This window comes from Hemiscyllium ocellatum, chromosome 50, assembly GCF_020745735.1.
Source record: "Hemiscyllium ocellatum isolate sHemOce1 chromosome 50, sHemOce1.pat.X.cur, whole genome shotgun sequence".
Taxonomy (NCBI): domain Eukaryota; kingdom Metazoa; phylum Chordata; class Chondrichthyes; order Orectolobiformes; family Hemiscylliidae; genus Hemiscyllium; species Hemiscyllium ocellatum.
This window is the reverse complement of record NC_083450.1, coordinates 1,196,511-1,214,111: the sequence shown is the minus strand read 5'-3', so window position 1 is coordinate 1,214,111 and position 17,601 is coordinate 1,196,511. Positions and strand designations below refer to the sequence as shown.

The following is a 17,601-nucleotide window of genomic DNA, read 5'->3' as shown; positions in this document are numbered from 1 at the left end:
CCCGTGTCTCTCCCACACTGACCCCTGCTCCCTGTGTCTCCCCCACATTGACCCCTGCTCCCTGTGTCTCCCCCACACTGACCCCTGCTCCCTGTGTCTCCCCCACACTGACCCCTGCTCCCCGTGTCTCTCCCACACTGACCCCTGCTCCCTGTGTCTGTCCCACACTGACCCCTGCTCCCTGTGTCTGTCCCACACTGACCCCTGCTCCCTGTGTCTCTCCCACACTGACCCCTGCTCCCTGTGTCTCTCCCACACTGACCCCTGCTCCCTGAGTCTCCCCCACATTGACCCCTGCTCCCTGTGTCTGTCCCACACTGACCCCTGCTCCCTGTGTCTGTCCCACACTGACCCCTGCTCCCTGTGTCTCCCCCACACTGACCCCTGCTCCCTGTGTCTCTCCCACACTGACCCCTGCTCCCTGAGTCTCCCCCACATTGACCCCTGCTCCCTGTGTCTGTCCCACACTGACCCCTGCTCCCTGTGTCTGTCCCACACTGACCCCTGCTCCCTGTGTCTGTCCCACACTGACCCCTGCTCCCCGTGTCTCCCCCACACTGACCCCTGCTCCCTGAGTCTCCCCCACACTGACCCCTGCTCCCTGTGTCTGTCCCACACTGACCCCTGCTCCCTGTGTCTGTCCCACACTGACCCCTGCTCCCTGTGTCTGTCCCACACTGACCCCTACTCCCTGTGTCTGTCCCACATTGACCCCTGCTCCCTGTGTCTGTCCCACACTGACCCCTGCTCCCCGTGTCTCCCCCACACTGACCCCTGCTCCCTGAGTCTCCCCCACACTGACCCCTGCTCCCTGTGTCTCCCCCACACTGACCCCTGCTCCCTGTGTCTCCCCCACATTGACCCCTGCTCCCTGTGTCTCCCCCACACTGACCCCTGCTCCCTGAGTCTCGCCCACACTGACCCCTGCTCCCTGTGTCTGTCCCACACTGACCCCTGCTCCCTGAGTCTGTCCCACACTGACCCCTGCTCCCTGTGTCTGTCCCACACTGACCCCTGCTCCCTGAGTCTGTCCCACACTGACCCCTGCTCCCTGTGTCTCCCCCACACTGACCCCTGCTCCCCGTGTCTCCCCCACACTGACCCCTGCTCCCTGTGTCTCCCCCACACTGACCCCTGCTCCCTGTGTCTGTCCCACACTGACCCCTGCTCCCTGAGTCTCCCCCACACTGACCCCTGCTCCCTGTGTCTGTCCCACACTGACCCCTGCTCCCTGTGTCTGTCCCACACTGACCCCCGCTCCCTGTGTCTGTCCCACACTGACCCCTGCTCCCTGTGTCTGTCCCACACTGATCCCTGCTCCCTGTGTCTGTCCCACACTGACCCCCGCTCCCTGTGTCTGTCCCACACTGACCCCTGCTCCCTGTGTCTGTCCCACACTGACCCCTGCTCCCTGTGTCTGTCCCACACTGACCCCTGCTCCCTGTGTCTGTCCCACACTGACCCCTGCTCCCTGTGTCTGTCCCACACTGACCCCTGCTCCCTGTGTCTGTCCCACACTGACCCCTGCTCCCTGTGTCTGTCCCACACTGACCCCTGCTCCCTGAGTCTCCCCCACACTGACCCCTGCTCCCTGTGTCTGTCCCACACTGACCCCTGCTCCCTGTGTCTGTCCCACACTGACCCCCGCTCCCTGTGTCTGTCCCACACTGACCCCTGCTCCCTGAGTCTCTCCCACACTGACCCCTGCTCCCTGTGTCTGTCCCACACTGACCCCTGCTCCCCGTGTCTGTCCCACACTGACCCCTGCTCCCCGTGTCTGTCCCACACTGACCCCTGCTCCCTGTGTCTGTCCCACACTGACCCCTGCTCCCTGTGTCTGTCCCACACTGACCCCTGCTCCCTGAGTCTCTCCCACACTGACCCCTGCTCCCTGTGTCTCTCCCACACTGACCCCTGCTCCCTGTGTCTCTCCCACACTGACCCCTGCTCCCCGTGTCTGTCCCACACTGACCCCTGCTCCCCGTGTCTCCCCCACACTGACCCCTGCTCCCCGTGTCTCCCCCACACTGACCCCTGCTCCCCGTGTCTCCCCCACACTGACCCCTGCTCCCCGTGTCTCCCCCACACTGACCCCTGCTCCCCGTGTCTCCCCCACACTGACCCCGCTCCCTGTGTCTCTCCCACACTGACCCCTGCTCCCCGTGTCTCCCCCACACTGACCCCTGCTCCCCGTGTCTCCCCCACACTGATCCCTGCTCCCTGTGTCTCCCCCACACTGACCCCTGCTCCCTGTGTCTGTCCCACACTGACCCCTGCTCCCCGTGTCTGTCCCACACTGACCCCTGCTCCCTGTGTCTCCCCCACACTGACCCCTGCTCCCTGTGTCTCTCCCACACTGACCCCTGCTCCCCGTGTCTCCCCCACACTGACCCCTGCTCCCCGTGTCTCCCCCACACTGATCCCTGCTCCCTGTGTCTGTCCCACACTGACCCCTGCTCCCTGTGTCTGTCCCACACTGACCCCTGCTCCCTGTGTCTGTCCCGCACTGACCCCTGCTCCCTGAGTCTCCCCCACACTAAGTGTTTGTACCCTGGGTTGACGATGCAGATTGAGTACACATTCCTGTGCCTTGCCCCCGAAGCTCAGTGGAATATCTGTGTGCACCTGTCACCTCCACACAGTAAGGGCTCAGTGTCCCGAAGCTGTTGACCTGTGATCTTTCTGTCATTGAGCCAATCAGCTGCCGGGTGCTGCATGCCTTTGCTACTGCCGCACGTTGTCTGTTACCCAATCCCTTCAGCTGTCACTGAGCTGACCCGTGGGACCAGACCCTGCTTCAACATAGCCTCGTCTGCCTGAGACCCGCCAGAACGCCGTACCCAGGGGTCAGTGTGCTCCTGATGTGTGGAAATCCTGCTGAGGGCTGAGCATTTCTGTCTATTGGCTCAGGGGGGTCCTGCCTTGGTGTGTGAAACTGGAATGAGTTCACTCCTGATGTCTTCCATCTCCTGTCTCGGTTTCTCTCTCTCACACACTTCACCCTCAGGTTTTGCTTTGTGAAACCGGTGTTACCCTGCGACGTGTCTGTTCCTGTGCGTTGGTAACCCTAGAAGCTGCTCTCTCTGTGTTGAAATATTCATCGCTTGGTCCTGTCTGACTGGGGTGTGTTACAACATGGCTTGTCCCCTGTGTCTGTGCTGGTCCTGACTCCATAGCCCAGAAGGTCCAACACGCCTCTCCTCTGCACCACCTCTGGCCTCAGGTTTCTCTGGCTTGGATCAGGCTGCCTCGATTCCTCTCCAGACATCCCCTTTAGGAGGGGAGAGTGAGGAGAAGAACAAATCAGGCAGCAATGTTGTTGGAAATGGAGTAGCCCACCACCATTCGGTGTTTCCTGAAATGTACACTTGGAAATGAATGTGAGCGCAATCCCAAAGCCGGGAAGGAAGGTAGAACACCACCAACACTGAGGGAGCAGGGAGCTTTCTCCGAGTAGTGGTTGGGGGTCAGCTTTCTTGATGTGGGGAGGTAGCTGGGCTGTGTACCGGGTGTAAACGGGGCTAACAGTGCTCCTGTGTCTCCGAACGGTGTGATGCCAGCTTTGGGCCATGTGAGGGGGTTAACATGAGCTGCATATCCCATGAAGGGGTTAACAAGGTCAGTGTGTCTTGTGAAGGGGTTAAGGCAGGTCCTGTGAAGGGATGAATGTTGCCATGTGTTCCATGAAGGGGTTAACATGATTTGGCTCTGGTATGAATAGGTTAATGAGGGCCGTGCGCCTTGGGCAGGCTGAGTGCCAATGCTACCGCTAGCTGTGTGCCCTGTGAAGGGGTTAACACTGAACCCCGCCCCCCGTGAAGGGGTTAACACCGGGCCCCGCCCCCGTGAAGGGGTTAACACCGGGCCCTGTGCCCCCGTGAAGGGGTTAACACCGGGCCCCGTGCCCCCATGAAGGGGTTAACACCGGGCCCCATGCCCCGTGAAGGGGTTAACACCGGGCCCTGTGCCCCGTGAAGGGGTTAACACCGGGCCCTGTGCCCTGTGAAGGGGTTAACACCGGGCCCTGTGCCCTGTGAAGGGGTTAACACCGGGCCCTGTGCCCTGTGAAGGGGTTAACACCGGGCCCTGTGCCCTGTGAAGGGGTTAACACCGGGCCCTGTGCCCTGTGAAGGGTTAACACTGAGCCCCGCCCCCCGTGAAGGGGTTAACACCGGGCCCCGTGCCCTGTGAAGGGGTTAACACCGGGCCCCCTGTGCCCCGTGAAGGGGTTAACACCGGGCCCCGCCCCCCCCGTGAAGGGGTTAACACCGGGCCCCGTGCCCCGTGAAGGGGTTAACACCGGGCCTTGTGCCATGTGAAGGGGTTAACACCGGGCCCCGTGAAGGGGTTAACACCGGGCCCTGTGCCCCGTGAAGGAGTTAACACCGGCCCCGTGAAGGGGTTAACACCGGGCCCCGGGCCCCGTGAAGGGGTTAACACCGGGCCCCGTGAAGGGGTTAACACTGGGCCCCGTGCCCCGTGAAGGGGTTAACACCGGGCCCTGCGCCCTGTGAAGGGGTTAATACCGGGCCCTGTGCCCCGTGAAGGGGTTAACACTGGGCCCCGTGCCCCGTGAAGGGGTTAACACCGGGCCCTGTGCCCCGTGAAGGGGTTAACACCGGGCCCCGTGCCCCGTGAAGGGGTTAACACCAGGCCCCGCCCCCCGTGAAGGGGTTAACACTGGGCCCTGTGCCCTGTGAAGGGGTTAACACTGGGCCCTGTGCCCTGTGAAGGGGTTAACACCAGGCCCCATGCCCTGTGAAGGGGTTAACTGAGCTGCACACAATACTCCAGGTGTGGCCTCACCAGGGCCCTGTACAACTGCAGAAGAACCTCTTTGCTTCTATACTCAAGCCCTCTTGTTATGAAGGTCAGCATGCTATTAGCTTTCTTCACTACCTGCTGTACCTGCATGCTTACCTTCATTGTCTGGTGTACAAGAACACCCAGATCTCTCTGTACTGCCCCTTTATCTAACTGACTCCATTGAGGTAGGAATCTGCCTTCCTGTTCTTGCCACCAAAGTGGATAACCATACATTTATCCACATTAAACTGCATCTGCCATGCATCTGCCATGCATCTGCCCACTCACCTAACCTGTCCAGGTCACCCTGTAATCTCCTAACATCCTCCTCACATTTCACCCTGCCACCCTCTCACACACACACCAACAAACACACTCTCTCTCACGCACACCCACACACCCACACACATGCTCTCTCTCACACACAGGCACACACTCACACACACCCACACACATGCTCTCACACACACCCACACAGGCACACACTCACACACACCCACACGCATGCTCTCTCTCTCACACACAAACCCATACATACACACTTTCTATCACACACCCACACACATACTCTCACACACACCCACACGCATGCTTTCTCACACTCACACACACACACACACACACTCTCTCTCTCTCACACACACACACACACACCTCACACACACCCTCGCACACAGACACATGCACCCACTCACACACACTCTCTCACACGCACCCTCTCTCACACACACACACACACACACACACACACACACGCGCACACACACACCCTCACACACAGACACACACACAGACACACACACACACTCTCTCACACACACTCTCACACACACACACTGTCTCACACATACTCACACACAGACACACACACACTCTGTCACACACACTCTCTCACATACACACACACACCCTCACACATACTCTCTCTCACACACACCCACACAGGCACACTCACACACACACGTGAGTGTGGAAACAGGCCATTCAGCCCAACTGGTCCACACTGACGCTCTGATGAGAAGCATACCAAGGTCTATCCCCGACCCCACATTTCCCGTGGCCAACCCACTCTAACCTGCACATCCCTGAGCACTATGGGACAATTTCCTATGGCCAACTCACCCTAACCTGCACATCCCTGGGCACTATGGGACAATTTCCTATGGCCAGTCCACCCTAACCTGCACATCCCTGAACATAGAACAATACAGCACAGAACAGGCCCTTCGGCCCACGATGTTGTGCCGAACATCTATCCTAGATTAAGCACCTATCCATGTACCTATCCAATTGCCACTTAAAGGTCGCCAATGATTCTGACTCTACCACTCCCACGGGCAGCGCATTCCATGCCCCCACCACTCTCTGGGTAAAGAACCCACCCCTGACATCTCCCCTATACCTTCCACCCTTCACCTTAAATTTATATCCCCTTGTAACACTCTGTTGTACCCGGGGAAAAAGTTTCTGACTGTCTACTCTATCTATTCCTCTGATCATCTTATAAACCTCTATCAAGTCACCCCTCATCCGTCGCCGTTCCAACGAGAAAAGGCCGAGAACTCTCAACCTATCCTCGTACGACCTATTCTCCGTTCCAGTCAACATCCTGGTAAATCTTCTCTGCACCCTCTCCAAAGCTTCCACATCTTTCCTAAAGTGAGGCGACCAGAACTGCACACAGTACTCCAAATGTAGCCTAACCAAAGTCCTGTACAGCTGCAACATCACTTCATGACTCTTGAATTCAATCCCTCTGCTAATGAACGCTAATACACCATAGGCCTTCTTACAAGCTCTATCCACCTGAGTGGCAACGTCCAAAGATCTATGTACATAGACCCCAACACTAACATGGTGTTCAGTTTCCCATGGCCAATCCACCCTAACCTACACATCTTTGGACTGTGGGAGGAAACCGGAGCAAATTCATGCAGACACAGGGAGAATGTGCAAACTCCACACAGACAGTCACCCGAGGTAGGAGTCAGACCTGGTTCTATAGGCAGCAGTGCTAACCACTGAGCCACTGTGCTGTAACCTTCTCCAGTGCCTGCAGCCCTCCCTATCTCTGTAACCTCCTGCAGCCCGTACACACCCCTCCATCTCTGATAGCTCCTCCAGTCCCTGCAGCCCCCGTGTTGTTTCTGTTCCAGGTTTCACTGGTGGTGGCTGTACCTTCCAGTGCCGGGACCCTCGGTGTGGAATCTCCTCTCTGCCTCTCTTGTGCTCTGCCCTCCATTCCGCCATGCTAGAAAACTGTCCTCTGTCACCAGCCCTGACCCCTCCATCTCTGTCTCCTTATTCAATTATTCTCCGTGAAGTACCATCTAATATTTTATTACATTCAAGGAACAAGATAAATACAAGTTGATTTTCTATCCAAGTGCCCAAGTAACTTTGCTTCTTTCTGATTTAAAGAGTTTTCTTTGTGTTTTTCATCGAGTTTAGCTCCATGATATTCACCTGGGACCTGATGTCAGTCAGGGCCTAGACCACAAACCATGTCATAATCAGTTCTGACTTGATGGAAGATGACATAGAACATAGAACATAGAAAAATTCAGCGCAGTACAGGCCCTTTGGCCCTCGATGTTGCGCCGACCCAAGCCCACCTAACCTACACTAGCCCACTATCCTCCATATACCTATCCAATGCCCGTTTAAATGCCCATAAAGAGGGAGAGTCCACCACTGTTACTGGCAGGGCATTCCATGAACTCACGACTCACTGAGTAAAGAATCTACCCCTAACATCTGTCCTATACCTACCCCCCCTTAATTTAAAGCTATGCCCCCTCGTAATAGCTGACTCCATACGTGGAAAAAGGTTCTCATGGTCAACCCTATCTAAACCCCTACTCATCTTGTACACCTCTATCAAGTCACCCCTAAACCTTCTTTTCTCTAATGAGAATAGCCCCAAGTGCCTCAGCCTTTCCTCATACGATCTTCCTACCATACCAGGCAACATCCTGGTAAACCTCCTCTGCACCCGTTCCAATGCCTCCACATCCTTCCTATAGTATGGCGACCAAAACTGCGCACAATACTCCAGATGAGGCCGCACCAGAGTCTTATACAACTGCAACATGACCTCAGGACTCCGGAACTCAATTCCTCTACCAATAAAAGCCAGTACACCATGTGCCTTCTTCACAGCACTATTTACCTGGGTGGCAACTTTCAGAGATCTGTGTACATGGACACCAAGATCCCTCTGCTCATCCACACTACCAAGTAGCCTACCATTAACCCAGTACTCCATCATCTTGTTACTCTTACCAAAGTGAATCACTTCACACTTACCTACATTAAACTCCATTTGCCACCTTTCTGCCCAGCTCTGCAACTTATCTATGTCCCGCTGTAACCTGCCACATCCTTCCTCACTGTCAACAACTCCACCGACTTTCGTATCATCCGCAAACTTGCTCACCCAACCTTCTAGCCCCTCCTCTAGGTCATTTATAAAAATGACAAACAGCAATGGTCCCAAAACAGATCCTTGTGGAACACCGCTAGTAACTGCACTCCAAGATGAACCTTTACCATCAACTACTACCCTCTGTCTTCTTCCAGCCATCCCTGTAGCCACGCATTTAACTGCTCTCTCTCCCTATTCCTCGACTCTCTATCACGTGGCACGGGTAACAAACCAGAGACAACAACTCTGTTTGTTCTAGCTCTGAGCTTCCAACCTAGCTCCCTGAAAGCCTGCCTGACATCCTCATCCCTCTTCCTACCTATGTCGTTGGTGCCAACGTGGACCACGATCTGGGGCTGATCCCCCTCCCCCTTAAGGACCCGGAAAACACGATCAGAGACATCACGTACCCTTGCACCTGGGAGGCAACATACCAATCGTGAGTCTCTGTCGCCCCCGCAAAACCGCCTATCTGTGCCCCGAACTATCGAGTCCCCAATAACTATTGCTCTGCTCTTCTCCACCCTTCCCTTCTGAGCAACGGGGATAGGCTCCGTGCCAGAGACCTGAACCCCATTGCTTACCGCTGGTAAGTCGTCCCCCCACAAGTATCCAAAACGGTATACTTGTTCTTGAGGGGAACGGCCGCAGGGAGTCCCTGCACTGGCTGCTTCCTCCCAGTCCCCCCTCACTGTCACCCACGACCATCAATAACAAAGACACCGAGCCCAATGGTAGCTCCCACTCAGCACTGTGGTTCTGGATTTGGATACACAGTGGGTCTGTGTTGGAGTATCTTCCATTTATTAAATTAGGTACCTCCTTCCAATTGGCAGCAGTACAGATTGCTCAGTAATGTTACGCTCAGCTCGGTCGCTCCTTGATGATCCTAACCTCACCCATTCCTTTCTTCCAGCCCACAAGATATCATTGTGTTTATCATTGGGGGTGCGACCTACGAGGAGGCGCAGACTGTGTACCATCTGAACCGGACCAGTCCAGGAGTGAGGATTGTGTTGGGTGGGACAACCATTCACAACACCAAGAGGTAAGGGCAAGTCAGGGCACCTGGGGGTGGGCTCTGTAATCCTGGCCTGCTGATGAGCAGGATCCCACCGTGTTCCCGTGGGGGCCAGAGGGTCTTAGAGCCGAGCTTGTGCTGTTCTTAAACAGCACTCTGATGGTAATAGTAAGGTTCGAGGACAGGAGCGTGTCACAGAAGGAGAGGGAGTAACCGTAGAGATCCTATACCTGAGCTTGTGTGTGTAATGGGACAGTTACTGAGAACAAGGCTGGCCCCACTGCAGTGCTGTGCTGTCGTGGATGCTGTATTATATGGAGAATTCCGTTTATTAGTAGGGAATGCCAAAGGATTTGATGCATTGACAATATCTGCATGGTTGAAGTCTGCATCTTTGGATATTCCTGGGAAGGACTTGTTCATTTCTGTCGTGTGTTATCCCAAAAGGGAATCCAATGGAAGTAAAGGCCTTTCAAACACAGGCCGTGTTGGTGTGTGGTGCAGCCAGGGTACACACAGCAAGGTCTCAGTTATATCACTGACCTGGAATCGGTCATCTGCCTTTAATATTGCATCGTTTGGGTTTATAAACAGTACAATAAACAGTTTCAGACTGTATTTCAGTTCCACCATACGGTGCTCATGTACCACTGAGACATCTGTTACTGGGGCTGGAGGCAGGACCCTGAAAGAGGCTGTGGACCAGACTTTCACCCACAAATGTTCGAGATGCAGAGGGCTGATTCTAAAGTGTGACCTTGGTCTAAACCCCATTTCTTTACAGTTTGATGTCATTCCCTCCTGACCTGGTAGCACTTTCCTCAGTCACAATGTTCATTACTATTTAGAAACATAAACTGTACAATGTGAGTGTTTGCAGAAATCAGCACGGTGAGGTACACACCCCTCCCCACATCCCTCCAGGTCTGAATGATAATGCCTCCTCCAGCAGAAAGCCCAGTTATTATAGCTGGCAGTGAAACTTGTTGTGTGTTCACAGCCAGTGGAGAATGTAACTAGGATTTATCACTGCTCCTGGAGACTAAAACATCTCCTCTCTCATGGACACTTTCCTTGCAATGGCATGCATTCAGCACAATCCCCCTGCCTCATCCATTGAGTCAGTCCATTACTCTGTTCCCCTTTCCTCACTCTGTCCCCCGCCCTCACTCTGTCCCCCGCCCTCACTCTGTCTCCTGCCCTCACTCTGTTCCCCTGCCCTCACTCTGTTCCCCTGCCCTCACTCTGACCCCGCCCTCACTCTGTCTCCTGCCCACACTCTGTCCCCCGCCCTCACTCTGTCTCCTGCCCACACTCTGTCCCCTGCCCTCACTCTGTTCCCCTGCCCTCACTCTGTCCCCCTCCCTCACTCTGTTCCCCTGCCCCCACTCTGTCCCCTGCCCTCGCTCTGTTCCCCTGCCCTCACTCTGTCCCCCTCCCTCACTCTGTTCCCCTGCCCTCACTCTGTCCCCTGCCCTCACTCTGTCCCCTGCCCTCACTCTGTCCCCCCGCCCTCACTCTGTCCCCCCGCCCTCACTCTGTCGCCCGCCCTCACTCTGTCCCCTGCCCTCACTCTGTCCCCTGCCCTCACTCTGTCGCCCTGCCCTCACTCTGTTCCCCTGCCCTCACTCTGTTCCCCTGCCCTCACTCTGTTCCCCTGCCCTCACTCTGGTCCCCTGCCCTCACTCTGGTCCCCTGCCCTCACTCTGTCGCCCTGCCCTCACTCTGTCCCCTGCCCTCACTCTGTCCCCTGCCCTCACTCTGTCCCCTGCCCTCACTCTGTACCCGCCCTCACTCTGTCCCCCTGCCCACACTCTGTCCCCTGCCCTCACTCTATCCCCCCTGCCCTCACTCTGTCCCCCCGCCCTCACTCTGTCGCCCGCCCTCACTCTGTTCCCCTGCCCTCACTCTATCCCCCCTGCCCTCACTCTGTCCCCCCGCCCTCACTCTGTTCCCCTGCCCTCACTCTGTCCCCTGCCCACACTCTGTCCCCTGCCCTCACTCTGTTCCCCGCCCTCACTCTGTTCCCCGCCCTCACTCTGTTCCCCGCCCTCACTCTGTCCTCTGCCCTCACTCTGTCCCCCCGCCCTCACTCTGTCCCCCCGCCCTCACTCTGTTCCCCTGCCCTCACTCTGTCCCCCCGCCCTCACTCTGTCCCCCCCGCCCTCACTCTGTTCCCCTGCCCTCACTCTGTTCCCCTGCCCTCACTCTGTTCCCCTGCCCTCACTCTGTTCCTCTGCCCTCACTCTGTTCCCCTGCCCTCACTCTGTCCCCCCCGCCCTCACTCTATCCCCCCCGCCCTCACTCTGTTCCCCTGCCCTCACTCTGTTCCCCTGCCCTCACTCTGTTCCCCTGCCCTCACTCTGTCGCCCTGCCCTCACTCTGTCCTCTGCCCTCACTCTGTTCCCCTGCCCTCACTCTGTCCTCCCCGCCCTCACTCTATCCCCCCCGCCCTCACTCTATCCCCCCCGCCCTCACTCTGTTCCCCTGCCCTCACTCTGTCCCCCCCGCCCTCACTCTGTCCCCCCCGCCCTCACTCTATCCCCCCCGCCCTCACTCTATCCCCCCCGCCCTCACTCTGTTCCCCTGCCCTCAATCTGTTCCCCTGCCCTCACTCTGTCCCCCGCCCTCACTCTGTCCCCTACCCCTTGTGGTTAGTAACATGAAACTTCTCAAACAGTGACAGCTGCTGGTCACTATTACGTCTCCCCTTGCTAGCAGCTGCTCGGAGCACCCCATCCTGAATAAAGACCTGAAAAGTTTAATTGGAAACTCGTGTGCACATTATTGCACGATTTCGTATACGGCTGTGGGCTTTAATTTGTTGAGATTTTCTTTGCTGACAGACATGGCTTCTGCTCCATTTTAATGTGCCAGAGAGATACCATTGGAAACCGTTTTGGTTTATTGATTATGTCTAGCTGAGATTGAAGAACTGAAAGTGGTAATTGGTAATAAGAGTCCCTGAGTCATTGTGAGCCTGTAGATTGGTGGTGTCATAGCCTTTCTCAGACCTTGCTAGTCAGTAACTTTATTGTACTCTCCCATGTTACACCCAGCTCAGCTGACAGTGCCTCTCAATAATTTAAAGCAGGTCGGTTTTCACCGAAGACGACTGATGACAATAGACCTGACTTCAGTAATATTTGTTCTGGGTGTAGGGGGGGTGCAGGATGACTGACGAGGGGCAATGACTGGAACGAGGCAGAGGCCCGGCCACTGGTTAAGGGGGACTGAGTTAGGGGAGGGTGAGGAGAGGCAGCTGTGGGACAGAGGGAGCAAGCTCACTCAGGATGGAGAGACGTGGAGTACGATAGGTCTATTCCCCGAAGGTTAGTGGAATGAGTGGTGATCTCATCCCTTAAATGGTTTTACAGGCTGAGAGCATGGGTGGCACAGTGGGCTCAGTGCTGCCTCCCAGCGCCAGGGACCCGGGTTTGATTCCACCCTCGGATCACCATCAGTGTGGAGTGTGCACTTTCTCCCCGGGTGTGTCTGCGCAGGGTTCCTCCAGGTGCTACAGTTTCATCCCAGAATCCCAAGACACGCGGGTCAGGTGAATTGGCCATGCTAAGCTGCCCATAGTGTAAGGTGCATTAGTCAGGGGCAAATATAGGGTAGGGGGAATGGGTCATGGTGGGTTACTCTTCGGAGGGTCGGTGTGGACTTGTTGGGCCGAAGGGCCTGTTTCCATACTGTAGCGAATCTAATTGTTGTTTCCGTTGCCTGCCAATCTAAACCGTGGCGTTACAATGTCAGAATGATGGCTTGGCCATTTAGAACTGACAGGAAACCATTTCAATCAAACGGTTGTTAGTCTTCGAGATTTTGCACACCAGAGTGTTGTGGATGCTCACCTGTCGGGTATATTCAAGGCTGAGGATATTAAGGGAATTAAAGGGCATGGAGAGAGTGTGGAAGGTCATGACGGGGGGGGGGGTCAAGGGTCAACAGACAATAGGTGCAGGAGTAGGCCATTCTGCCCTTCGAGCCTGCACCACCATTCAATATGATCATGGCTGATCATTCCTAATCAGTATCCTGTTCCTGCCTTATCTCCATAACCCTTGATTCCCACTATCTTTGAGAGCTCTAATCAACTCTTTCTTAAATGAATCCAGAGACTGGGCCTCCACTGCCCTCTGGGGCAGAGCATTCCACACAGCCACCACTCTCTGGGTGAAGAAGTTTCTCCTCATCTCTGTCCTAAATGGTCTACCCCATATTTTTAAGCTGTGTCCTCTGGTTTGGCACTCACTCATCAGCGGAAACATGTTTCCTGCCTCCAGAGTGTCCAATCCTTTAATAATCTTATATGTCTTAATCAAATCCCCTCTCAGTGTTCCAAACTCAAGGGTATACAAGCCCAGTTGCTCCAATCTTTCAACATAAGATAGTCCTGCCATTCCAGGAATTGACCTCGTGAACCTATGCTGCACTCCCTCAATAGCCAGAATGTCTTTCCTCAAATTTGGAGACCAGAACTGCACACAGTACTCCAGGTGCGGTCTCACCAGGGCCCTGTACAGCTGCAGAAGAACCTCTTTGCTTCTATACTCAATCCCTCTTGTTATGAAGGCCAGCATGCTATTAGCCTTCTTCACTACCTGCTGTACCTGCATGCTTACCTTCATTGACTGGTGTACAAGAACACCCAGATCTCTCTGTACTGCCCCTTTATCTAACCTGACTCCATTGAGGTAGTAATCTGCCTTCCTGTTCTTGCCACCAAAGTGGATAACCATACATTTATCCACATTAAACTGCATCTGCTATGCATCTGACCACTCACCTAACTTGTCCAGGTCAACCTGTAATCTCCTAACATCCTCATCACATTTCACCCTGCCACCCAGCTTTGTATCACCTGCAAATTTGCTAATGTTACTATTAATACCATCTTCTATATCATTAATATATATTGTAAAAAGCTGCGGTCCCAGCACTGATCCCTGCAGTACCCCACTGGTCACCACCTGCCATTCCGAAAGGGAGTCGTTTATCACTCCTCTTTGTTTCCTGTCAGCCAACCAACTTTCAATCCAAGTCAGTACTTTGCCCCAGTACCATGCGCCCTAATTTTGCTCACTAACCTCCTGTGTGGGATTTTATCTAAGGCTTTATCAGCTGTGATCATCGAAAGATGGAATAGGCTCATTGGGTCAAGTGACCCATTTCTACTCCTCTTTCTTATAGCCAGTGGACAGAGAGTTGGGGAAACAGATGAGAGGGGAATTGAACCTCTGATGGTCCATCATGTCTGTGTTAGCTCTCTGGACAATCTAGACATTCGAACCAATACCCTGCACATTTACTGGAACATTTGAAAATTGAGAAAACGTTTTTCTCTATAACACCTATTCTGGGTTCTGTTTTCACTGGTATTTCTGGTTGGACGTTCTGTATCCTTAATATGTTCCTAATTGCTCTCTCCATGGTATCGGGATGATCCATTTTCTTTTGAATTGCATGGTCTGGATGGACCAAAGGATCTGTTTCGGTGCTGTATGACACTGTGTATGATTTGTCTCCACTTCAGAAACAGAGCATCGGTATCGGATCTTTCTCCAGTTTTCCCTGTTTTGGTGTCCCTCACCCTGTCTTCACTTCCTATTCCTCTGACCAGTTGGGCTTTAGGATCGTCATTTCCTTCTGCGGTTTTCCCAGCCTGAGCCACAGTCCTGTAACTGGAACAGAGGTTCTCAGTTTTCCTCGGAACGTTGGGCAGTCCAAATATAAATGTGAGGAAGGAACTGCTCCAATGTGTCCCCAGAGGAGATAATATTTCAGGGCCTTGGGATCCAGGATGCTTGACGTGTCCCTGAGGTTTGTGACATGCAGTCTCTAGCCCCTGGAGTATCAGCTCCTGTAGTCTGTAAGGCAGCACCTTCTCCATGGGGATCGATTTGCTTTCACACTAAAGCTGTTACTGACTGGACAGCAATCTCATCTTGGAGTTAGAAGGTTGTGGATGTGAATCCCACTTCTGCAGTCTCAACAGGAAAATTCGGAGGGTTAGCGCTGAGGGAGTGCTGCACTGTCGGAGGGTCAGTGCTGAGGGAGTGCTGCACTGTCAGAGGGTCAGCGCTGAGGGAGCACCGCCCTGTCGGAGGGTCAGTGCTGATGGAGCAGTGCACTGTCGGAAGGTCAGTGCTGAGGGTGTGGGCACTGTCGGATGGTCAGTGCTGAGGGTGTGGGCACTGTCGGATGGTCAGTGCTGAGGGAGTGGGCACTGTCGGAGGGTCAGTGCTGAGAGAGTGCCGCACTGTCGGAGGGTCAGCACTGAGGGAGTGCCGCACTGTCGGGGGGTCAGCACTGAGGGAGTGGGCACTGTCGGGGGGTCAGTGCTGATGGAGAACCGTACTGTTGGAGGGTCAGTGTTGAGGGAGTGGGCACTGTCGGAGGGTCAGCGCTGAGGGAGTGTCGCACTGTCCGGGGGTCAGCGCTGAGGGAGTGGGCACTGTCGGAGGGTCAGTGCTGAGGGAGTGCCGCACTGTCGGAGGGTCAGTGCTAAGGGAGTGCCGCACTGTCGGAGGGTCAGCACTGAGGGAGTGGGCACTGTCGGGGGGTCAGTGCTGATGGAGAACCGTACTGTTGGAAGGTCAGTGCTGAGGGAGTGGGCACTGCCGGAAGGTCAGCACTGAGGGAGTGCCGCACTGTTGGAGGGTCAGTGCTGAGGGAGTGGGCACTGTCGGAGGGTCAGCATTGAGGGAGTGGGCACTGTCGGAGGGTCAGTGCTGAGGGAGTGGGCTGAGGGAGTGGGCACTGTCGGGGGGTCAGCATTGAGGGAGTGGGCACTGTCGAAGAGTCAGTGCTGAGGGAGTGAGCACTGTCCGAGGGTCAATGCTAAGGGAGTGGGCACTGTCGGAGGGTCAGCGTTGAGGGAGTGCCGCACTGTCAGAGGGTCAGCGCTGAGGGAGTGCCACACTGTCGGAGGGTCAGTGCTGAGGGAGTGCCGCACTGTCGGAGGGTCAGTGCTGAGGGAGCGCCACACTGTCGGACGGTTAGTGCTGAGGGGGTGGGCACTGTCGGAGGGTCAGTGCTGAGGGAGCGTCGCACTGTCGGAGGGTCAGCGCTGAGGGAGCGCCGCACTGTCGGAGGGTCAGCGTTGAGGGAGTGCCGCACTGTCAGAGGGTCAGCGCTGAGGGAGTGCCACACTGTCGGAGGGTCAGTGCTGAGGGAGTGCCGCACTGTCGGAGGGTCAGTGCTGAGGGAGCGCCACACTGTCAGACGGTTAGTGCTGAGGGGGTGGGCACTGTCGGAGGGTTAGTGCTGAAGGGGTGGGCACTGTCGGAGGGTCAGTGCTGAGGGAGTGCCGCACTGTCGGAGGGTCAGTGCTGAGGGAGTGGGCACTGTCAGAGGGTCAGTGCTGAGGGAGTGGGCACTGTCAGAGGGTCAGTGCTGAGGGAGTGGGCACTGTCGGAGGGTCAGTACTGAGGGAGTGCTGCATTGTCGGAGGGTCAGTGCAGAGGGAGTGCCGCACTGTCGGAGGGTCAGTGCTGAGGGAGTGCCGCACTGTCGGAGGGTCAGTGCAGAGGGAGTGCTGTACAGTTGGTGTTACTGTATTTATTTTTAACGAGACATTAAACTGAGAGTCTCCCTGGTGCTAAGTGTCGAATGATACCATTGTAGTATTTTGAACAGGAACACAGTCCTTGTCCACTCTTTAGCTTTGAACCAACAGCAATGAAACCGAATATTTTGTCATTATTCCTGTTAATGAGAGGTCACTCTGAGCTGATTGGGTGCTGCGTTTCCTTGAGTTGTAAAGTGATTTGGAAAGTACTGAATATGTGAAAGATGCTATTTAAATGCAAGTCTATCTTTTTCTTCCTTTTTGCTAGTTTTCTCGAAGAAGTTGCAGCCTCAAGAATTCTGAGCCATGTCTCGGAGAGACCACATGGAGTGAGTCGTTTGTCAAGGCGGTGAACGCCGAGGATATCCTTGGGCCTGCCTGTCCTAACTCTCAGATTTGTAAACGATCCGGACTGTGATTTGTGCGAGTGACTGTTCCTGCTATTGTAAATGTATTGTTTCTCTTGGCGTCATTAAATACAAACTGAAATTCCAGCTCACGCTCTCCTCCTTGGGAATGTTTTCACCGGAAACATGCTGCTCCATCATTGCTGGGGTCTGCCTGACAAATTGGGGTTTCCAACTCCCGCTCTTGCTGTTGTTTTTATATGATTGTGGATGGACAGCTTTTATTCAGTGGCATATTTTTATTCCAGAGTTAGTGATGGTGTCTCCTTGATACTAACGGGTCGTTCACAGAGTAAACACAGAAAACTCTGAATCCCTTCAGCGATTTCTGGTTTTCTTTCGGATGGCCAGCAGCTGCAGGTGG

General features: G+C 54.9%; 1 protein-coding gene across 1 annotated transcript in view; it reads left to right on the top strand.

Annotated features, from left to right (window-relative positions):
* The window catches only part of vps45 (vacuolar protein sorting 45 homolog), a 67,606-nt gene extending 50,282 nt beyond the window's left edge, over positions 1-17,324 (top strand). The window contains exons 14-15 of the mRNA XM_060820556.1: positions 9,150-9,281; positions 17,099-17,324. Of these exons, the coding sequence (XP_060676539.1) occupies positions 9,150-9,281; positions 17,099-17,183 (217 nt within the window). The 3' untranslated portion in view covers positions 17,184-17,324. The remainder of the gene's footprint in view (positions 1-9,149; positions 9,282-17,098) is intronic.
* Positions 17,325-17,601: the final 277 nt, after the last annotated feature.